Source organism: Eupeodes corollae, chromosome 2 (assembly GCF_945859685.1).
Source record: "Eupeodes corollae chromosome 2, idEupCoro1.1, whole genome shotgun sequence".
In the NCBI taxonomy this organism is placed as follows: domain Eukaryota; kingdom Metazoa; phylum Arthropoda; class Insecta; order Diptera; family Syrphidae; genus Eupeodes; species Eupeodes corollae.
In genome coordinates, this window is record NC_079148.1 from 139,533,266 (window position 1) to 139,557,270 (window position 24,005).

The following is a 24,005-nucleotide window of genomic DNA, read 5'->3' on the forward strand; positions in this document are numbered from 1 at the left end:
AGAAGGCGGATTTTTCTCTTTTTGCTTTTTCAATGAGTACTTTCGAACAAGGGATTCAATTATCTTAATTGAATTAGAAATTGCTTTATGAAAAAGTGAATTTCATTTGATTTGAAAATTTCCAACACGAAATCGTATGAGGTGAAAGTAATCTTCGAAATTTTGTAGTAAGTAATGTTGCAATAATGCAGCACTCTCTCTTTGAATTCTAACATTGGGTTTCAGGTCACTGAAAAAAGGTAAATCAAGTAAGGTGCGTCCGAACTCTGATCGATAAAAGTAGAAGAAATCAATTAGTATTCCTAAGACTTTTTTCTTTTTTGTTTGAATCTTACAATTTAAAGTTTTGTTTTTCCTACCTTTCTGTCATGTTTAAATGGAATGAGGTTCTAGTACTGTGCTTAGCCAGAAATGGTAGAGCTTTAATTTATCAAATACAAATTACTAAACTTCGTTTTAAAGTAATAAAATAAAAAAAAATGTTCTTGTATTCGAAACGAAACACACAAAAAAAATAAATTTTACAATCAATAAAATATCAATACAAAAATTCTTCGAATCTTCAAATAATTCGGATATCCGGATAAACATAATAACCAGACAATATCTAACAACTGGATATTCGTATGTTGTTCAATCTCTTACCAATTGTTAGATAGTTATAACTTTTCGCATTGTTCGAGTAAGTGTAAAACCGCTTATCCGGAATATCCGGATACTTGAAAGTACTTTTTAAAATTGGTTAAAAATGTTAAGAGAATATTGTACAGTAAAATAGGTTTGGGATAATCCGGTAGACATTCAACAATCATCTCTACAGGATTATCCGTAACCGATATCTATCTGGATAATTCGAATATTTGATCTGTATTGCAAATCCGGTTAACACTTGAAAGTACTTTTTAAAACTAAAAAGACGAAGAGAATACTAGGAAGCTTAATGATTGTTAGGTCTCAACATGAATTTTCTATCTATCTATATCTATCCGGATAATTCGAATCTCCGATCTGTATTGGAACCCTGATTATCCGAAATATCTGTGTACTTTAAACAACTATTTGAATATTAATTTAAAGTGTTAAGAAAATGTCAGAGACTAAAATGAAGATCAATTCAGGTTGCATTTAATTTTTTTTAGTGAAGGTTCGGTTAAAACTATTTCTGCTCAAAGCTTGTACATGTGATGTCAAAGAGAGTTTCTTGTTTGACACAAATAAAAAGAAAAATGTGAACTGTTTTTACCTTATTCATAATAATTAAATGAACTACGGCATTTTTGACTGAAATATATCTTCAATATGTGTTAACGTCTTGAAAGTAATGACGTAGGAAAAATGAACCTGTTAGAAGGGTAATTTAAGAAATACCAAGTAATATGTCATCTTCAAGAAGACGCAGTTAACATTGATACTTTTGGAGAAAAATCACTAACAAAAGCTAATAAGAATGGACTTATATTTATGTGATATTGGTCACTTCATTGCTTTTTCACTTCTGAGTCTTCATCTTCATCTAATGAGAACTTTGAGTCCAAAAATTGTAAGTGTAAAACCAGAATATTAACCTACCTCACCCTACCCTAACCCTTCAGCTAAACAGAATTTCAAAGAAAGTTAAATTACCTTTCAAAAATCTTCCCAACTGCTGTTTATAATAATCATCGTAATGATTAGGGTTAATAGACTTCTCTCAAACCCCACACATTACATAAACTTTGTGTACTTTTTCAAATTTAAGCCGCTTTAATAGAGGTTTACACAAGAAGACCAAAAAAGAAGCAAAACAAAAAAAAAGAACAGAACAAAATCTGGATCTTCTATCATAAGAATAAAAACCCTCTCCCTCTTTATAAAGTACACCCAACAATTTAATTTAAATTGAACTCATTTGTCTAGACTTTCTATTTATTTTGCTTCCAGGGAAAGAAATATCAAGTTATAAAGTTAAACCTTACATGAAAAAAGAAAATTGTTCTTTCTCTCTTCTTCTCTCTCTCTCGCTTAATCATGTGTCTCTCTTAACAAAAACAAACTGAACTTTCAAAGCTTTTCAATAAAAAGCTTTAAGAGAAAATCCTGCGCTTTCAAAAAACCTTCCAATCGACAAGAGCGCCACTTTTCCAACCAACGGGAAAATCCAGAACCACTCTCAAAGAGAAATATAAATTTTAGCTAAATTCTACTCAAGAGAAATTTTTCCAGAGTCAAAAAACCTTTTTGTCAGCACATTTTAGTTCACAAATTTACCACCATTCCATATTCATGAAGAAAAGAGAGCGCTTAAATCGTTTGTTGTTTGCCATTTGTAAGCACAATCCTACTAACTGAATTTTCCATCCACCCAATTCTCGTAATGCGTTGAAGAGTTCTCTCTAACCACCCCCAACAGGCCCAACCAACAGAACCAAAAGGCACAGCATTAAAAAAAAAAGAATAAACAAGAAAATCACATACCATTGAGGAAAAAAAGATCCAAAGGAAAATTCTTATAGTGGAAACTTTCGAGTGCGATTACCTCAGTCTGGAATCGTAACACAACCGGTAAAGATGTGCTGAAAAAGCCCAAACGCGTCTCTCTAAAATAAATCTCGATACGAATTTTTAAATACACACAAAATATAAAAAAAATTCCCATAAGGACCTCAAAGGATATCTCTGCTATATACACATTTAAGCTCAATTAAAAGCAAAATTAAAAACGGAAATTCTATCAAAATGCTAAGCCAGTTAAAATTACCCATGATAAAAAAGGATAAAACCGAAAATACCCGCGTTAAAGTCACATTTATCACCGATTGAATGGCTAACAACAACATGTGGATTAATCCTTGCAAACATCATTGTCGATATATAATTGTCAGTGTGTTTTATTGTCTACGCTTTCAATACGGCTAGAGCGTCCAGGACGAAACCAAAAACATAAAAAAAATAAAAACCAGGCAAAAGAAGACAAGAGAAGCGTGTGGTTGGATTAAAATCGCACAATTGATGAGGATTCGTGTTAATTAAAAAAAAATCCCAAAAAAAGGACGATTTACAATTTTTTTTCTCTCGTTTTTTTTTGTTGTTCGTATTGCATTTTTTTGCAACTACTTGCCTTTTTGTTTTGCATTAATAGTCGTATGCAATTTAATCGGGAGTAAATAATTATATGCCACATGGAGAATTAATCAGATAAATCTATTGATACACATGTGGAGAGTTTTTGCATATCATTAAAGCCACAAAATGAATTTTAAAGGGGTGTGGATCTGGGATATATTGTATGGTTGTGTTGAACCATTATTTTTTGTGTAAGCTCGACGGCGGGTACTTTTTTATGGTGAACAACATGCATATGTAAATTAAATTAAATCGCAAAAAGGATAAACAAATTGTAAAACACATATCCCCTAAGTACAAGCAAACGCAAAAACACACACAATATCCTTGCTTTTCTGTTAAAGACACATCCTTCAGCGTGTCCTTGTCAAACAGAGCAAAACATCGTTACAGCCACGTTCGTTTCATTTACGTTGTATTATCTTCGAGGCGGTTTTTTGCATTTTCTTATTGTATTTGACGAGCGTCGTCTTAGTCTTCGTCTTCGTCGTTGTCGTTGTCGTCTTCGTCCTTTCGTCGGGGTATAAGGAACATAACAAAGTCAATTTATACAGGACTAACTGTGTCGCGTGTTTATTCGTATTAAAAAGTGGCCATATAAAATAAATTCCACATACGCCACAGTGTCATGCCCCTACTTAACCTAATCATCGATAACACCTGCCATCTGCATAACGTTCGTTGTCGCCGTCGTCGCTTTGGTTTGTCGTCTTCATCGTCTCGGTCGTCTACATCATAATCAACGTCCTTAATACCGTCACCGCAGAGTTATAAGAACTTCGACGTCTTCGTGTAAATTTGAAATAAAAATTTATTTTAACCATCTGTTTAGGCAAATTGTATTAACATAAAAATTAATAGATTAAATTTATATATTTAAAAATTAATAAACATATAATTACAGACTAAAAATCCTGTGATGAATACGAAACGTTTTGTTTAAATAAATTTATATATTTACTATAATTCAAAGATTTAATTATTTTTCGTCAATTTCTTATTGTTACTTACTTTGTAAAACAATACATACAAAAATAAAAATCTATATTTAATGTTAAATTTAAATAATTAATTATATTATTAATTCTATATAGTCAATTATTTGTTGAGAAAAAAAATAAAAAATAAATATATTATAAATTAATTAAGAAAGAAATTGTGATATTAATTCTAAGTGAAAGTTAAAATTTAAAAAGAAAATATACAAAGTGAAACGTAAGACCACGGAAAAGTCCAACTTATCTCGTAAAGGGTTCGAGTGACTTAAGGGAAAACATAGTAAATCACTGCTCCGGGTTAATCCAATTTTACGTCAAACCAAACAAAAATAAAATACCAAAACAAAGCATATTCATAACCTCCTCTCCAACACACCATCTCCATCATATCCAAGTCTGAAAAAGGCTTTTGTTTTTTATAATCCCTTTCTTAACTGTACATACATGAAATATTAACCATCCAACTTACAAACGGGTTGGGTGTTTAAATTCCTGCTTTTGTTCCGGGTTAAAGTCGGTCGTGATTATTTTTTCGTTCGAAACGAAAAAAAAAACTAGAAAACCAAGAAACCATATCGAAACAAACATACAGAAAAATAAATTAAAATATTCATATCAAGCATAAAAGGATTCCGATCAAATTATCATATCCTTTTTATACTGTGCAAACAACATATCGATCAAACGGATTCTAATTATCTTTCCAACTGACCCTAATCAATTTGTTTGTTTTTATCTCGTTCGTTAATGACTTTATTATAAGGAACCAACAAGGACACTCGGGAGTCCTTTTTCCTGTCGTCTTCGGTGGTTATTTTATCTACATAAAAATTAATCTATTTATATCTGGAAATTGTCGTGTCTGGATGTAAAATTTGAATAAAGAAAAAATAACAAAAAACAGATGAAAAAAATTCTCGTCCTTGAGTGCATACAAATATAAAAAAGTATATAAATGAATGTGTTGTAATTTGTGTGTAATTCTTCAGCAAATTATAATCTCACCTCAAGTGTTGTCCTGATTTTCCGATTTCGTTTTACTATTCGATTTATAGTAAATTTCTTATTATTATTACCTGCCATAGTAGAGTGTTGAGTGTGTATGTGTGTGTTTTTTCCATTAAGTAGAAAAAAAGTTAAAAAAATATCCTTGAAAAAATAAGGAATAAAAGTAGTAAATAAAAATCTCTTATAGAAGAAGAAAAATAAGAAAAAATCTAAAGTTCCTTTATAATGGCGATGGTAATATCGGGTCGGGCGAAAGCTGTTATCACAGCTCTGATAAGTTTCTTCCTTCTTGGTATTGTATTAGTGACCGGTTCAACAAAAGGATGGTTCGTACAACAACGTTATCACGGCGAGAGAGTTGCTGCTAGGATACAGGTAGGTTATTCCTAATTTGTTTTTTCTTTGTTCGAATTTTCCGAGATTCCTTTATTTTTTTTTTCATTTTCCTGACGGAATTGTGTTGTACAACGAAGGAGTATATAGGTACTTAGTAAATCCAGGCTGTAAGGAGTAAATAAAATTTAATGAGAATAATTCAATTGGCTTTGTGAAGTATATACAAACGACTTTGTGTTATAAGAAAAGTACCTAAAGTGCCTAATAGAAGGATAATTTTTTTTTCTTCTTCTTAATTCTAATGCTCGTATAGTCAAGTCCTGGCTATATGTATAAATATAGATGGAATTATAAAGGTTTGATTGAAAGTAATTGAGATTTTGTTCTTGTTCTTTGGAGTCTAAGGGATAAATTATGATTATAAGTTTTAATTGTTATCTTTAATCGCTCGGAGGTTTGAAGGTTTTTGAAACAATATAAAGGTGTAAATTGTCAATCAAAAAAGGTAATGGTGTATGAAAATTGAGTTTTCAAGCCGTGTTAAGAGTGAATAAATTTATAACATTTTCCTTTCCTAGAAGGATTAAATTAATAATTTACCAACACTAAACAAAAAAGATTTTATTTTGCATTTGAATAAGTGTAAGATGAGGACTTTGGGCCTTTTTTTGGTAATTGCCTTAAAAGTGATAATTGAACAAATAATTACTTGTAAAAATTTATTGGCTTAAATAAGTTCTTTTTTTTTTGAGGTGAGATAGTTAGGTTTTCAATTATTCATTTTTTGATTTACTATTAAAAAAGTAGGATTCGACAAAAATGTTGAAGGTTTTTTATACTGATAAAAGAAATTTAAAGGTCACTTGTTTGGTGATTTTTAAAAACCATATTTCTTACCCAAACCTTTTTTTTATTTTTTTACTAACTATATTTCTTTTCTTAAGAATAATGACATGGCTTATTCTGCCGTCTGCCTGTTATGACATTTCATTTAGTGTTATAAAGAATAAAAATGAAATAAAATAAATAAAAGTAACAAGTTTTTTTTTTTTTTATGTAGTATACAAATTCAAAAAAGCATAAAGTAACTAAAATTAGATTTACACAATTCAATTGAGAAATTTAATTTAATTTTAATATGATTTGAAACACAAAAAGATACCAATTTTGAAATGATATGAAACACAAATATATTTATTCGTTTTCAATTTTAAAGTGATTTGAAACACAAAAGATATCAACAAAAATTTTGGTGCTTGAACTGCAACAACTGCGCTTGAAGAAATATCTTTGTACTGCTTCGAACGCCTCTATATAAGTATGTCCGAAAACCGGGAAACCATAGCACATGCATGTATTCACGGTCGCGCGAAACACACGGCATTTTGACAACAGATCAATTTCTTGGTTCGCAAAGAACTTGGGCCACATTATGCTCAAAGCTAATTTAGCCTCATTACTTTTATTCTTAACATGCTTTGCGAAGTTAAGGTTGTGTGTGATTAAAACTCCCAGATACTTAAATTCCTGCACCACTTCAATAGCAATATTATTTAGTTGCCAATTCTCTTCGGGAAGCCTTCTTCTTTGACGAGTCTCAAAGATCATCACCTTAGCCCTCATTTCTCGCAGAATGTATTTAACCAGTTTATTTGCAGCTGTAGAGTGAAAGGTTTTTCAGCCAGCAATACTAGGTCATCAGCATAGAGTAAGACTTTTACTTGTATGTCGGCAAAAGATATTCCTCCTGGAAGAACATCGGAAATATCATCAATAAATAAAGCGAAGAGGATTGGTCTTAGAATGCAGCCTTGTGGGACACCTGTTGTCGTTTCAAACCAATCTGATAGATGCAATCCATCCCATACCGAAGCAGTCGACGAGATAAGGAAATTGAAGTATAGCTGCAAGAGATTCCAAGCATTGAGAGCTTGTACAACAATGCTTGTCTATTCACCTTGTCAAATGCAGCTTTGAAGTCAACGAAACAAGCGTATAATTTTTTCTTTTTATCAATACATTTCTTGGCAATACTTGTTAACGCAAATATATGGTCCAGCGTTGAGTAACCCGCTCGAAAAAACTAACTAAAGAGCAAATTTAAACAAAAATATAAATCCGTACCTAAACAATATTTTTTTCAAATATTTTGGAATCCATCTAGTTTTTTAGGAAAACTGAAACTTGAAAAGTAATTATTTGTTTATAAATTTTGCTGACACTTTTTAGCATTTTATAATAACTTACTCGTATGTGTCGAAAACTCTCTTCTTTTGTACTTCCGTTTTAAGGTAAAGAAAATTACTTTTATTTAATTCAAACATGTTCTTAAAACTGAAAATAATTTAAATTGTATATTTTTACTATCAGTATTTTGTGTGGGTACTTAATTCGATTGATATTATGTTATTTTATATACCAGTTAATAACATTTATTGGGTTTTGATATAAAACAAAGTTAACTAGCCCATAATGTTATGAATCCACAAAAGACACTTTAAATTCATTAAAATTCGAAAAAAAATAAATTATCGATAAAAAAGAAATGATAATATGATTAATTTTGTATTATTCATTAAAGCAGGATTTTTCATTTGAATTTGAAACATACGATATGATATTTCTCAGAATATTCATAAAAATTTAACCAAAACCGAAAATGATTGAAAACGTATATTATTTTTAAAATATATTTAATTTTTATTTTCTTATAATTATGTGGGAAATAAAGTTTAAACTTTTCAATTTGATTTAAAAAAGAAAAACCGCTTTAAATCAAACATTTCTCTTGGATAGTTATATATACACTATGGTGGCCTTCTGGGATATTAAGGGCGCTTTCAACAACGTTGACACATCCGCTATCACTTCTGCTTTGACGACCTTAAACGTCGAATACTCAATCTGTGAGTTGATTAATCTAATGCTAAAAAGCAGGATCATCAACTCTAGTTTGGGAGCTTTTTGCACAAAAAGGTCTGTCAGTAGAGGCACTCCGCAAAGTGGTGTTCTGTCCCCTCTCCTGAGGAACATAGTGGTTAACGAACTAATAATATCCCTTTAGAGGGAAGGCTACAGAGTGGTTGCGTATGCCGACGATGTTGCTATCGCCGTCACAGGGGAACATCCTAATACACTGAGAGACCTGCTCCAAAATGAACTCAATATGCTCACTAGATGGGTTGATCCCTGTGGACTTAGTATTAATCCTCAAAAAACAGAACTCGTCCTTTTCACACGGAAATACAAGATCTCAGTAATTTTACCTTCTTCAATAAAAGGTATACCACTAATTTTTACCAATGAAGCCAAATACCTTGGTCTGATATTGGACAAAAAATTAAGTTGGAAATCCAATATACAGGAAAGAGTTAAAAAAGCTACAGCAGCTCTTTTCCTTTGAAAGAAAGCTATAGGAAGCAAATGCTGTTCTCAACCTCGCATAACTTACTGGCTACACACATCGGTCATCCGACCAATACTTATGTACGGGGTTGCAGTATGGTGGACTGCACTGGAGAAAGTCACATACTACGACAAACTCAGCAGAGTCTAACGCACTGCATGTCTCTGCATAAGTGGAGCATTGAGAACCACATCCTCAGCAGCGTTAGACACTCTCCTCCATCTGACACCCCTCGACATCTTCAGTAAACAAGTGGCAGCGAGTACAGCGATAAGACTCGACGCCTCATCTCAATGGACCAACAACAATGTGGGGCACTCCATCATTTTGAACCTCTTTGGTTCTATGCCAAAGTACATATACTACACTATTCCTAAACCCCTATTTGGAAAAACCTTCTAGGTATCCATTCCATCCAGAGATAAATGGGAAGACAAAAAACTCCTGGATAACAAAAGTATTCATTTTTATACAGATGGATCCAAGACAAATGAGGGAGTTGGTGCTTAATCTAAGCACCTCATTCCGCTTGACTAATCATTGTAGCGTCTTCCAAGCGGAAATTTTAGCGATCAAAGAGGTCCTCTCCTGGCTAAGAGAAAACGTGATATCAACTCCTGATATCCGCTTCTTCTCTGACAGTCAGGGTGCTATCATATCCCTTGACGGTGTCTCAACCAAATCTTTAACGGCCCTCGATTGTCGATCATCTCTTATGGAGATGTCGCAGCAATTTAACATTCACTTCTGTTGGGTGCCGGGCCAGAAAGACATCACAGATAATTGTAGAGCCGATGAACTTGCTAAAAATGAAACCGTCATACCTATTTCACTTGAAAGGGAGAAGATAGGTAAACCGATAGCTACATGTAAACTTATGCTAAAAGAAACAGCTTTTGAGATAACGAATTCTAGGTGGCACAACTTACTAACATGCGCAGTAGAGTGACCGCAATAAATCGATTTTCGAAATTGGGTCGGGGGAACCCCATAAAATGATCAGTCTTTGCAGATTTTTAGCTAGCCACAATTTCAGCTCGATTCGATAACGCTAAATGCTGCCGACACGTGCTCAAAGTTTCAAAAAACTCTTTTTTCTCTGTTTTGCGAAGTAAACTAGCCCTAGCTCCCAAACAACTGTCCCTATTCTCATTATTTATACAGGGTGTCCCGTAAGTAATGGATAACCCTGAAATGCCGCATAGTAGACTTTGTGACCGTCCTGAAAACTGATAAAAAAAGTTCTATCCCAACCACAAGAAAAGTTATATGCATTTTTTTGTTCTTTGCTTTATTTTTTTTCTTACTTTACATTTTTTGAATACCACGACTACAAGTGAATGAGTTCCATCATTTTTTTCAGGAATATTTTATATTACTTGGGCCAACACATAAGTAGAAGAAAATTATTATAACTGTTGGACTTCTTAGAGAAACAAATTATTTAACATTGAATTTCAATGCAAAATGTGAAAACAAATAGTTTTTAAAAAAGTTAAATCATAGCTGGTATAAAAAAAAATGCATTAACTGAATGGCCAACTATTTTAAAAAATGCGCGTTTAATGCAGATTTCAAAATGGTATTACTTATTATTATATCTAGAGTCAATAGCAAGTTATTGGTAAAAATCTGCAATACTAGAGTAAAACAAAAGTTTTCAAAATTAGCACAGTAAACGTTAAAATAATACCAAGCGTTGAACATAGCAGACTTTTGAGTTATTGGCGGTTTCTACGATGTTGTCCTAATGATAAATCCAAGCTTTCAACTTCTAGCGCCGAATACATTATTGATAAAAATGTCAAAAAGTGCAAAAAACGGTTACATTTTCTAGCTTGTTTTGAATTTTACCTGTTCTATTGGGCTTTAACAAACCCATCAAATATTTTGTTGGTTGCTATTAGTTTATTTGTTATTTTCTTCAAACAAAAAGTCTTTTAATTTAATTTTAATTGTTTTTTTTTTAATAGTAAACGACGAACACTTACTTATATCGTTTTTATTGTTCATTCTTCAGAAAAATTAACGGTCTAAATAGCTGTTTTCCTGAACCTGCTTTTTGATAATTAAGACTTTTGATTGAACTTTTTCGATGCCGCGTATTTTGTATTCTGCATAAGAATATGCAAACATACATTTCATTTATGGAGTGTGCAACGCAAACGAAGCTGTGACTCTGTATAGGGAAAGGTACCCTAACGCATGTCACCCGGATTATTGAGTGTTTATTAGAGTCCATAGCTGTTTTTCGGAAGGAAGTGAATGATAGTCTAAATTGAAGAAGATCCTCAGTTTTTTGACAAAATTCTTTGGAGCGATGAGTCGACATTTAAAGGAGATGGCTACACTAATCTCCATAATCTCCACTTCTGGGCACTACAAAACCCAAACATCATGAGGGACGACAGGTCTCAATACCAATTCAAAATAAACTATTGCACTGGGATTCTCAATGGGAAAATAATTGGACCCTTTGAGTTGCCGTTGATTTTAACTGCCCAAGGTTATTTGGAATTCCTCCAAACGACGATCTCCCAACCTTGCTGGAAGAAGTGCCTCAAGAACTAAAGGAATCCCATTGGCTTCAAAATGATGGTTGTCCAGCACAGTTTGCTGTGCCTGTACGGGCATTTTTAAATGCCACATATCCAGGCAGATGGATATTACGTCTGGGACCAATTTTATGGCCACCCCGTTCACCAGACCTAAATCCTTTTGATTTGTTTCATTGTGAATGCATTAAGGAAATCATATACAGCAAGCCGATGAGGTCTTTAGAGGAAGTAAGAAATCGTGTGGAGGCAGCTGCACTTTTTTGACATTTTTATCAATAATGTATTCGGCCCTAGAAGTTGAAAACTTGGATTTATTATTAGGATAACATCGTAGAAACCGCAAAGTCCAACAGTTATAATAATTTTCTTCTACTTATGTGTTGGCCCAAGTAATGTAAAATATTTCTGAAAAAAATGATGGAACTCATTCACTTGTAGTCGTGGTATTCAAAAAATGTAAAGTAAGAAAAAAAATAAAGCAAAGAACAAAAAAATGCATATAACTTTTCTTGTGGTTGGGATAGAACTTTTTTTATCAGTTTTCAGGACGGTCACAAAGTCTACTATGCGGCATTTCAGTGTTATCCATTACTTACGGGACACCCTGTATAAATAATGAGAATAGGGACAGTTGTTTGGGAGCTAGGGCTAGTTTACTTCGCAAAACAGAGAAAAAAGAGTTTTTTGAAACTTTGAGCACGTGTCGGCAGCATTTAGCGTTATCGAATCGAGCTGAAATTTTGTCTAGCTAAAAATCTGCAAAGGCTGATCATTTTATGGGGTTCCCCCGTAACGAATTCGACAAAAAAAAATTTCTTCGGGAGTTGCGGTCACCCTAATGCGCAGCCACAAAACTCATATGGCCTTCATTGGACCTAAAGCGCTCTAAAGACTTGTTATCTCAAAGCATGTTATCTCAAAGCAGACTTCATATTAGCTCCCTAATAGGTGTCCTTACGGGACACTGTCTTATAGGCAAACACGTAATTCGACTTGGTGTAGCCTCAAATGACTTCTGAAGGAGCTGTATGGACGAAGAAGAAGAGGAACCAATCTCTCATCTCCTATGCACTTGCCCTGCTCTTTCACTCAGACGCAAACTTCATCTGGGTGACTACTGTTTTGATAATCCCAGTGAACTAGCTAAAAAGGATATCAAATATCTTCTTTGCTTTATAAAAAGCTCAAAATGGTTCGACTAGTAAGAAGATTCATGTGGTATAACAATGGGCCTTTCTCTTGGCCTAAGTGTGTGGGTTTTCAATCCGCAGCCACGTTAACCTAAGCTAACCTTGGATAGTTAAAATATTGTTCTCAGAATTCAATCTTCACCACAAACCAAACACTCTACAAATATTCTAAATAATTCTACTTACGTTAAAAGTATTAAGATAAATTTTGAGTTTTTATATTTAAACCATGTTTTTGGTCACTGAATTTTTACGCTTAATTATTTTCAAGAAAAATAATTACTGAAGATTTGTATCGCTTTTCTTCTCTATTAATAGGAATTTTCTTTTCCATAAGAAAACTGTTTAAAAGGCGGTGAGTAAAACACCTTGAATATAGGTATTTGAAAATAAAATTAGTTAAAGATAAACAATTCGAGTTATTTATTTAAAATTAAGAACATTTAAATGACTTTAACCTGAAAGTCTATTAGTTTGTTTTTTTAATGTGAATTTATTCTTAAGAAGTTCAAATGTTATCTTAATTTCGGACTTTTGTAACTACTATCAAAGGATATCATTGTGATTATATATTTTCCTAGAAATATAAAGAAATATGAATTGTAATTGAAATCTGTAATTGTTTCCATTTTTTAAAAAAGGTGATGCTAACGCTGCAGAAAATTATAGAGGTATTTCAATTTTAAATTTAATTAGAAAAAGTTTTACTACAATCCTATATGAAAGGCTCACAAAATGGATTGAGGACAACAGTCTTTTGAGCATCTTTAAAGCCGGTTTCCGCCGAGGTTTTTCAACCATGGATCATATCTTTGCCATTTCAAGCATTGCTCAAAAATGTATAAATAGGAAAAAGAAACTATACACTTGGTTTGTTGATTTTAAAGCTGCATTTGATAAAGTCAATAGACAAGCTTAAATTTACAAACTCTCTTGGAATGGTTTGTCACGAAAATTTGTCCAAGTGTATGCAAGTTTTATTTCGTTAACAAATGCAAGGATATGGGACGGTATCACATTTTCAAATCGATTTGAAACAACTTCAGGTGTTCCTCAAGATTGTATCCTCAGGCCATTATTATTTGCCCTGTTCATAGATGATGTCTGCGATCTTCTTTCGGGTGGAGTTAATTTGGTAACATTTTAATAAAAGTCCTGTTGTACGCGGACGATCTAGTTATGCTTGCTGATAATTCTTTCATTCTTGGGCTTGCAAATTAATACCAAAAAAACTAAGATTGTTATATTTGAAAAGAGACAATCAAGAAGGCGAGCGGAAGAAAAATGGTCTCTAAATAATACCTACACATATTGAGGTTGCTATGAGGTTAAGCTATCTAAAGCCCTCTAAAGAAAAAAGCAAAGAAGCTAGATTTTCACTTAACATATCTAATGTGGCCAAAGTTTTTTTTGGAACCGAAATGTTGATTTAACGTATAAGTACAAAGTTTTAAACGTGACAGTAAATGCATGCATGGCATGTGGCGTTCAAGTCTTCGGATAAGCACACTTCGAAGCTTTTGAAACTGTACAAAGGAACTTTTTTAAGAGGATATTTCGTTTGCCCAACTAGTACCCGTGGCATGATGGTTAGTGCGTTGAACTATCATGCGAGAGGTCGTGGTTTTGATCCTTGACTATGCCACCTAAAGTTTTTTTCACGGGTACTGCCTCTTGCGAGGAATTGACAAATTTTCCAAGAGTAATTCTTGTCATGAAAAGTGCTTTCATAAATTTGCCGATCGGATTCGGCTTAAAACTGTAGGTTCCTTTCATCCCTGACAACAGTACTCGCACACGGGAATGGTTGAGAGTTGTCAGTCACTGGGCCCTAGTTCTCAAACGGACTGTTGCGCCACCCAATTTATTTATTCATAACTCAACACCCAACTACGCCATATATGTAGAGTCAGGAATAGTCCCTATAATTTGAATGCTTCCCCGTTTAAAGACTGGAACGAACTAGCTAACTCTTACAAAACAAGTTTGAACTTATCAGAAACTAATGTGACCGATTGGCAGGCTCAGTTTGCTGATGTGATTGCTAAGGTGGAAAATGTTTCTGGATAATCTTTCCAGAGCATCTTCATCTACTTCACGAGCTATTTATAGTCATTTAAACCTCCAACTGCCCTCGGAAGTCTCTTACTTTAGTAATGAATTTTTCAGCTTCGGTTATAAGTATTATTTTTAGAGCAAGAGTTGAAATTTTAAATTTAAACTTTGTACCTCATCGACCAGACTTGCCCCAGCTATGTGATCTATGTAACGGAAGAATTAATGAAGATATTTACCATTTCGTGGCTGCTTGTCCTATTCTTGAACAAGAAATTCGTCGGTTGCATTTTCGGGAAAGTTTGATATCCTTGGAAAAACTTCTTAAAATTTAAAATAGAGCAATGGGCTGGCGCAGCCTCTTTAAATATTTCCAACTTACTCTTTCTTACCCTAACAGTTTCACATATTAAACCTTATCGATTACCCGCTTATTGCAGTTTAAACCAAATTTTATACCTTACAATTTGCAGTATTGCCATGTCCTTATTCTTAAGTATAAAAATTTGTAAACTTTGTGATAAAAAAATAAAGAATTTATCTATCTATCTATATGCACATTAATTGATTGTTTGTTTAGTACTTTAAAAGGCTCCACCATTATATTCAATTAACTTTAAATACAAAACAAAGGTTTCATATTATTTGCACATAACAATACCTCCCAAATGATATTATGACCTTCTATAAATAAACCAATTATTTTTACTCATAGAAAATAAAATATCTAGGATCATTTCAATAGAATCTATTTTCAAAAAAAAAATCCAAGAACAAATTGGTTAAATTTTCTAGGAATAACCAAATCATTGACCTTTTATTTCTTTTTCTTTCGAACCACAAAAACATAAAACGTTTACCATTAATAACCTATTTAATATACATATTTCAATTTTATTTTCAAAATAAAATAATTTATGCATTATTTCAAGACATAAAAATGTAATTTTCTTTAGAAATTCATTGAAAATATAAATATTAAAAAAGTTTCAATTTGGTTTATTTATTTTGATAATTTCAAATAAACTCTTTATCTGTAAAGTTTAATAAAAACAAAACTTTTGTTCAGTAATAATATTTCCTTTGAAAATACTTAAAATATTCGGATCCTTTGAAAATCGTATTTTTATTGATAACAAAAAATTATAGCAATTCAATGAGGTACTCTTATTTTTATTCTGATATTTTTATTATTTATTTTGCTCTTAAACAAAAATCATTGATAGGTCTTTAAAATATATGAAAACACACACACTCATCCTTTATAAGGACATAAAGATTTACTTTTATTGGAGAAAATATTTTCAATATCAAAATTATTATTGAAAAATCTCTTTTTCGAATTTCATTAAGATTTCTAGTAAAATTGCTTCAATTGAATTTAATATTAATTGTTACAACGTTAAACAGAAATTGAGTATTTGACCTGAAAAAAATGTTAATTTACTTAAAATTTAAAGAAATGGGAAAGAAATATTTTTCCAGCAACTTTTGAAAAAAATTCAAGTATTAAGATCAAAAATGTTTGTTTAGTTTGTATAAAATTTAAAAAAGGAACATTGAAATAATTATAACTTTAACAAATACAGAACAACCATAAACTGTTTGAATATATAGCAGTTTTTGAAAGAAACAATTTCTTAAAATGGATTTTCGTTTAAGTTTCAAACTTTTATATTTCTCACTATAAAATTGTTTATATTCATCCTTTTTTCGAATAAACTATTTCGTTTAAAATTTGTATACTAAATAAAATATACAAATATGCAGCCTCTTTTATTATGATCTATACTTCAAAAACTTAATATTTGACTGAAACCTTTTCAGAAAAAACACGAGTAAATATTGAATAAACATTGTTAAAAAAAATGGATTCTCGGCCAAGCTTTATAAAATGATTATTTGTAGTATACTTTTGGTAGATGCGTTTCAAAAACTATGTTTTTAAATTTTGAAATCAGCTTAATTCTTTTTATTAATGGAAACAATTGCGTTCATTTTTGGTTTCTTTTTTCTTATGATAATTTTGAAAGCAATAATAATTATGACGCTCACGATTTTCAAATGTCATTTTCAATAACCAAAAAATTCTTATAGTATTTTTGGGACAAAAACGTGTACTCCTTTCATATAAGAGGCCTTTTTAACTTCCCATAGGAAGTTACTGTAATTGGTCCGATTTGTCAAATTGAAAATTTTGACATTTCTCGACGTTTCAAGGTCCCTAGAGTCGAAATAAAAGATTATTAGAGATATGTCTGTGCGTGCGTGTGAACGTTCATTCGCACGTCCGTACGTTCGCGACGCTTTTTTTTGTCATCCATAGCTCAAGAACCAGAAGAGATATCGATTTCAAATAAATTTTGTTATACAGATAATAAGGCAGAAAGATGCAGAAAGGACTCTCCAGAAAATTGTGTGGGAGGTTTTTTTACCATAGCAGTTTGAAAAAAAGGTGAACATTTTGGTTAACCCTAAATATCTTACGAACCAAAAACGCTAGAGACTTGAATTAAATTCTATATAATGTATTGTAACGTGATATCAAAGAAGTATATTTAAAAAAAATCAATTTAACCGTTTTTTTATAAATCAAAAAAACTAAAAAAAAAATTTGTCACCTCCAAAATTTTACGACTAAAATATGATTTCATCTATAAAACAATTTTGTGCAACGGAGAATAATGCTTTTGACATTTGATAAAATTTTGAGAAAAATCGAATTGACAGTTTTTTTTATAAAAAATAAAAATCAAAAAAAAATTACTCAAAGTTGGTAAAAATTGAATATCGATTCAAATATCTTTTCAAAACCTAGACATTTAGGCTTCAAACTTATTTAATCTTATAAGAAATATTGTTTTCAACATTCTGAAAAATGTTGAGAAAAATAGAATTGAGAGTTTTTTTACAATCAATAAAAACCTAAAAAAAAACTTAATAAAAGTTGGTAAAAATTGATTTTCGACTCCAATATCTTTTCAAAAATTTGAGATAATAGCTTCTAACTAATTTTTACTTATAAGAAATATTGTTTTCAACATTAGGACAAATTTTGAAAAATCGAATTGACAGTTTTTGTACAAAAAATTAAAAACCTAAAAAAATAACAAAATTTGGTAAAAATTGATTTTCGACTCAGATATCTCTTCAAAAATTTTAAATACTGGCTTCAAACTAATTATATCTTATAAGAAATTTTATTTTCAACATTTGGTAAATTTAAAAAAAAATCGAATTGAAGTTTTTTTTACAAAAAATAAAACTCTGAAAAAAAAAAAAAATCCTAAAACTTGGTAAAAACTTACTTTCGGCTCAAATAGCTTTTCAAAAATTTGAAATATTGGCTTCAAACTTATTTTATTTCACAGAAAATATTGTTTTCGATATTTAGTAATTTTTATATAAAAATCCAACAGTCTGTTTTTTCATACAAAATAAAATCTACAGAAAATAGTACGCAAATTTGTTATAAATTGATACGAGTACATAAAAGACAAACTTTTAAGCAAAACAAATCGACAGACGGGATGGAAAGTTATCAGTGTGGGTCGCATTCCAGCCTCTTTTTTCTTCTTGATTGAAATAAATACTTCAAAACAGACTAAAATAAGAAATTCTGTAATTATTTGCATGGGAGACATAGCGTACCAGCAATTTCCAACCATACTTTTCGTTCACAACGGCCTAAACATTAATCCGATGAGAAGAAACTTTTATCAAAATGAAGTCTACGCATTTCTTGTAAAATAGGAGAAGCTGCTAAAAAATGGTAAACATCTTCGTTTTGGTTTTAGTAGCAGTTCTATGTGGCCTGTAGTTGAGCTCAAGAGTTTAAGTCCGCATTTTGAATATTAAACTTATATCAGAAGCAGGAAGGTTCTCACAGAAATAGTTATAATCACCCAAAGTCAAATAAAAAGGCTATAGGTTGCTCTAGAGAGTGATTCCCTAGCCCTTTCGAGATTATTTTTGTACATTTCCTCATCAACCATCGAAATGCAGTTGTGAAAGGTATTTCTCCATTCTTCTTTGCTGTTTGTATTTAGATTAATTGCTAAAATATGTGCTGTGGTAAGAGCATGCCAATTTCTTAAAGGGGAATATCCACAATGGAGTGATATAAGCAGGATTTGCCTGAGCAGATTACTATCAGGTCTATGCATAACTTTAAAAAGATAGTCTGCATTGGCCGTTAAATTTTTAATATGTATTTGCGGAAGTCCGGACTCAACATATACGCGGCAGTCGGAAGATTCTTTTGAAAAGTATCTTTGAATAACTTCCATATCCTCTAGAAATTGGTATCCATTCACTTGATTCAAGTAACAAAAGCAACTGTTCACGGTAGCCTCAAAAACCTTAAATTTTGATGTAGGGTCCACGAAGCTTCTTGGAGAAAATGTGACCACATCGAGTTTATAGCTGATTTGGCTGGCACCAGTTTGTCTTTAACCCTAGAAAGATAATCTACGTCTGCGGGACGTATGGCGCGGGTAAAAATTGTTATATCTTTTCAATAATAAGCTGTATTTCATTAGTTATTTATATTTGCTCAGGACTAGGTCAGAGATTTCATGGTGCATCTTAAAATTCACGCTGAAGATGCATTAGGGCCAGTAATGACTATGTTATACGTCTGGGAGACGTATGATTATCTTTTATGAAACTTTTGTGCACTGAACAAAAGTATATGGGGAAAAAACTTTTTTTCTCAAAAATTACTAAAACTATTTTTATAGTTAGCTTACCCCTCAATGAACTAATTTACCAAATATTAAGACTCAAAGTCAACTCAAAGGTTTCTTTAAAAAATAAAGAATTTTGTTCGTTCTGTTTTTAATGGTGGTTCAGATTTTGTATAAATTTTGCTCAAACTTTACTTCTTTTGTACTTAATTATTGATTCATTTTACTTAAAATAACCCAAATAAAATTAATTAAAATACAAAATAATGATGAAAAATCAATTGTCATCTTTAAACGCGCTTAATAAGTGCCATACGTCTCTAAGACGTATGATTATCTTTCACGCACTAAAAAATATGATTATCTTTCTAGGGTTAATATGATTTTTGATGTTCAAATGATGAGTGATAGTAAAACCAAGATATTTATACTCGCTTACAATTTCAATAGTGGAACCATCAAATATCCAATTTCGTACATTATTATCTGAACAGTTTTGAGGTTTAAAAATCATAATTTTAAATTTAGAAATGTTGATATTGAGATCGCACGAATCGCAGTCTTGTTTAAGTTTATTTATCTGAAGCTGCAATGTCACTTGGTTATCAGAAAACACCACCAGGTCATCAGCATAGAGCAACATCTTCAACGATAAATCGCAATGGTTAATGCCTGCCGGTAATTTATTTTCAATATCATTGATAAAAAGTGCGAACATCAACGGACTTAGTATACAGCCTTGTGGAACACCTGTTTCGGTATTAAAAGATTTTGACAAAAATATAATATTCAAAAGCATTGCAGACGTGTTTAATAAAAGTTGTTCATTAATCCGATAAATTTGTTTGAAAGACCAATAAATGCTAGCTTAAATAAAAGTTTTCTTCTGTTGATGGTATCAAAAGCAGTTTTAACAACGCAACGCTCGTAAGAGTAAAAATTTGATCAATCGTTGAAAGTCCCGCCCGGAAACCAGCCTGATATCGACTTATCAAATTATTTCTTTCAATCCAATTCACAAGCCTAACGTACAACCTTTGCACAAACAGTTTTCTTAGTGAGCTCAGAACTGAAATGCCTCTATAATTTTCTGGTGAACTCGGATTACCCTTTTTCAACATAGGAAATATTTTAACCAAACGAAAGTAGCTCGGAAATTTCTCTTCCTAACAAACGCTCGAGAAATTTAAGACTTGAATTCTTACGAAAAAAAAGTTGCTAAATTTTATAATAACCTTAACTTGTTTTCTATGGCTTTAAATCTTTAAGGTAGGCGAAAAATAAAAGATGTATTTCAAATTGGAAAAGGAAGGTTTTGAAGATAACGACTGGAAAAATTAACTTTTGATGCAACTTATTTACGAATAAAGAAATTTTGAATGGAAAACAAACTTTTTTAATGATTTTATTTATTAAAGTTTTTCTACCAGGAAATTTAAAATATAAAAAAATAACTAAAAACATTAAAAGAAACTTAATAACGCTCACATAAATGTCCTTAATATTAGCAAAAAAAACTTGTTTTCTTTAAAAGAATAAAAGCTTGATAGTTAACCAAAATATATTTTTAAAAAATTACAAATCATTCCCTTTTTATACATAGAAATCAAAAGTTCTGAAAGCAGCTACTTTGATTTAGTTATACTTTAACTGTGTAGTTTAAAAAAAACCTTTACTTTTGAAGATCTCAAATTAAAGTTATAAATAGTTTTTGTAAATTTTGTCTAAATAACAAGATCACTACCACTCAAAAGAACACTTTCTAAAGCTTGAAACATTTTTCAAAAGTAGTCGAATAAATAAGTAGCAGTTTAAATGATTTATATAAATATTTAAGCTTAAAGTATTGTTATATTATAATCATCATATAATTTCTATATTCCACAAAAAAATCTATGTTTTGAATACCAAAATTAATTTTCAAATCAATTTTAGCCAAATGACAAATCTAAATAATTAACCATAAACTAATTGTAAGTTTGTAGTTTACTTTACAGACATAGAAAATAACCTTATTTTCCAATAATTATCCTCTTACAATAATTAATCTTTCAGAATTGAATATTACTAAATGTTTCTAGACCAATTTATATATTCAAAAAAAAACTCAATATAATCAAAACGTTATACAAAAGCTATTAAAACAATTTTTTGATTTATTATTTTTCTAGTACCTCCCCAACTACTTTTGTAAGTTGCGTGTCAATATGAATTGAAATGTCAATTATTATTATTCCACTTAAGTTCATTTTTCGGTTTTGTTTTTTTTTTTTATTTTCATGTCTTAAAGTCAATAAAAGAATATGAAAAAATATAAATAAAATGACATAATGGTCACAACATCATTTGTCAAAAATTCAATATTATGATGACGGACTTAATTTCCAGCCAAAAAGAAAAAAAAACAATAAAAATCAAAATAGGAATAAAACCATACGCACACAAGTACATGAGAATTTAATTCAAACAAATGTGACAATATGGGTCATATTTTAACTGTACAAGGCTTACTTAAACAAGAAAGACTAAAAGTTATAAACGAAACGAAAGAACACGTCACGCAATTCTCAAGAGGTGCGTTAAATAATAATAATAATTGTTGTATATTTATATGATAGGTGTATAGGTGTTTACGTTTCTAGAAAACAAAATGGGACACTACTTGATTTTGAAAATCTCAAAATCCTATAACAACATTTAAATAGGCAATTGGGGAGATAAAATGTTTTGATTTCTTAATGGCTTAGGTAGAGACTTCATTGATGTGAGGGAAATTAAAAGGAAAATAATGTTAATTTGTGTGCTTTACTTTTATTGGCTTTTATTGGAAACGAGAAGATGCGAGATATTGTGATATTTGTGTGTTTTTTAAGCAAGACGTCATGAAAATAATAATTAAGGTTAATCGTATTTAAGGTAATCAAGTGGTAATCAAATCCTATAATTTATATGACATTTGTTGAATGTGGTACCCCATACAAAAAAAAAGAAAAAGGATCTCAATTCTCAAAAGTGGAGAAAAGTACTTCCAATTGCTCTCAACTTCGTCCTTATTTAGCATTTTCCAATATGAGGTTTCATTTTGAATATCCTGCTTTACGAAAGTTGTCGCCTATGAAAATTTTTAAATTAGAATATTTTTTATAAAAATAAATAATAAAGTTTGAAAATCTAGTTTTGTAAAATTAATTTTTAGTCGAAAACAGAGTTTAACCAATTTTAGTAGCATTTCTCAAATTTTTATAAATTGTATGAACGAAATAAATTTGAAAGATATCAAGAGCGGATTTTTTGTATGAAAGAAACGGACTGTTTGATTTTTATAAAATAAAAACTAGGGAATATCGAAAACAATATTTCCTGTGAAAAAAAAGGTTTGGAGACAATATTTTTAATTTTTGAAAAGCTACTGGAGTCGAAAGTAAATGTTTACCAAGTTTTAGTATTTTGTTTTTGTTAAGTTTGTATTTTTTGTAAAAAAAACTGTTGATTAGATTTTTATCAAAATTTTACCGATTTCACATAATCTAAAATATTTAAAAAACATATTAGAGTTAAAAATCAATTATTAAAAACTATTGTTAATTTTTGTTTAGGTTTTTAGTTTTTTTTACAAAAACTGTGAATTCGATTTTTTTCAATATTTTTCCAATTGATAAAAAACATTATTTTTAATAAGATAAAATTATTTTTAAGTCATTATCTCAAATGTTTGAAAAGATATTTAAGTCGAAAACCAATTTTTACCAACTTTTGTTAAATTTTCTTTTAAGTTTTTATTTTTTGTAAAAAACCGTCAATTCGATTTTTCTTAAAATTTGACCGAATGTTAACATTAATATTATATAAACGATCAAAGAATTTTTAAGCCAACATCCCAAAGTTTTGGAAAGTTATTTGAGTCAAAAATCATTTTTTATTAACTTTTATTCATTTGTTTGACTAAGTTTTTATTTTTTGTAAAAAAAAACTATCAATTCGATTTTTCTCAAACTTTTTCCGAATGTTGAAAACAATATTTTTTATGAGTAAGAATAAGCTGGAAGCAATAATCTCAAATTTTTGAAAAGATATTTGAGCCGAAAATCAATTTTTAGAAACTTTTGTTAAATTTTCTTTTAAGTTTTTATTTTTTGGAATAAAAACTGTCAATTAGTTTTTTTTCAAAATTTTATTGAATGTTGAAAACAATATTTTTAAAAGATGAAAGTAGTGTATAGTCAATATCCCAAAGTTTTGAAAAGATATTTGAGTTGAAAATCAATTTTTACTAACTTTTGTTAACCTTTCTGTTAAGTTTTTTATTTTTTGTAAAAAACTGTCAATTCTATTTTTTTCAAAATTTTACTGAATGTTAACAATAATATTTTTTAAAAGATAAAAGTAGTTTAACGCCAATATCTTAGAATTTTGGAAAGTTATGTGAGTCCAAAATAAATGTTTAACAACTTTTATTCATTTATTTGTTCAAATTTTAATTTTTTGTTATAAAACTGTCAATTCGATTTTTTTCAAAATTTTACCGAATGTTTAAAATTTGAAATAATTGAAAATAATAAAAATAATAATTGAAATAATATTGAAGCCATAATCTTAAGGTTTTGAAAAGATATTTGGGCCAAAATTTAATTTTTACCAACTTTGAGTAATGTTTTTTTTTCATA

At 30.5% G+C, this 24,005-nt stretch overlaps 2 protein-coding genes across 5 annotated transcripts in view; both read left to right on the plus strand.

Moving 5' to 3' along the window:
* The window catches only part of LOC129945265 (collagen alpha-1(XV) chain-like), a 5,209-nt gene extending 1,164 nt beyond the window's left edge, over nt 1-4,045 (plus strand). The window contains exon 3 of the mRNA XM_056054924.1: nt 4,007-4,045. Within this exon, the coding sequence (XP_055910899.1) occupies nt 4,007-4,045 (39 nt within the window). The remainder of the gene's footprint in view (nt 1-4,006) is intronic.
* Nucleotides 4,046-4,140: 95 nt separating this feature from the next.
* LOC129948585 (collagen alpha-2(IX) chain) overlaps nt 4,141-24,005 on the plus strand; it is a 405,200-nt gene continuing 385,335 nt past the window's right edge. For 2 of the 4 annotated variants that reach the window (XM_056059696.1, XM_056059697.1), the window contains exon 1: nt 4,145-5,483. In XM_056059696.1, the coding sequence (XP_055915671.1) occupies nt 5,334-5,483 (150 nt within the window). In that variant the 5' untranslated portion in view covers nt 4,145-5,333. Of the gene's footprint in view, nt 5,484-24,005 lie in introns of all 4 variants that reach the window. The other 2 variants (XM_056059695.1, XM_056059694.1) reach the window with 2 other exon arrangements.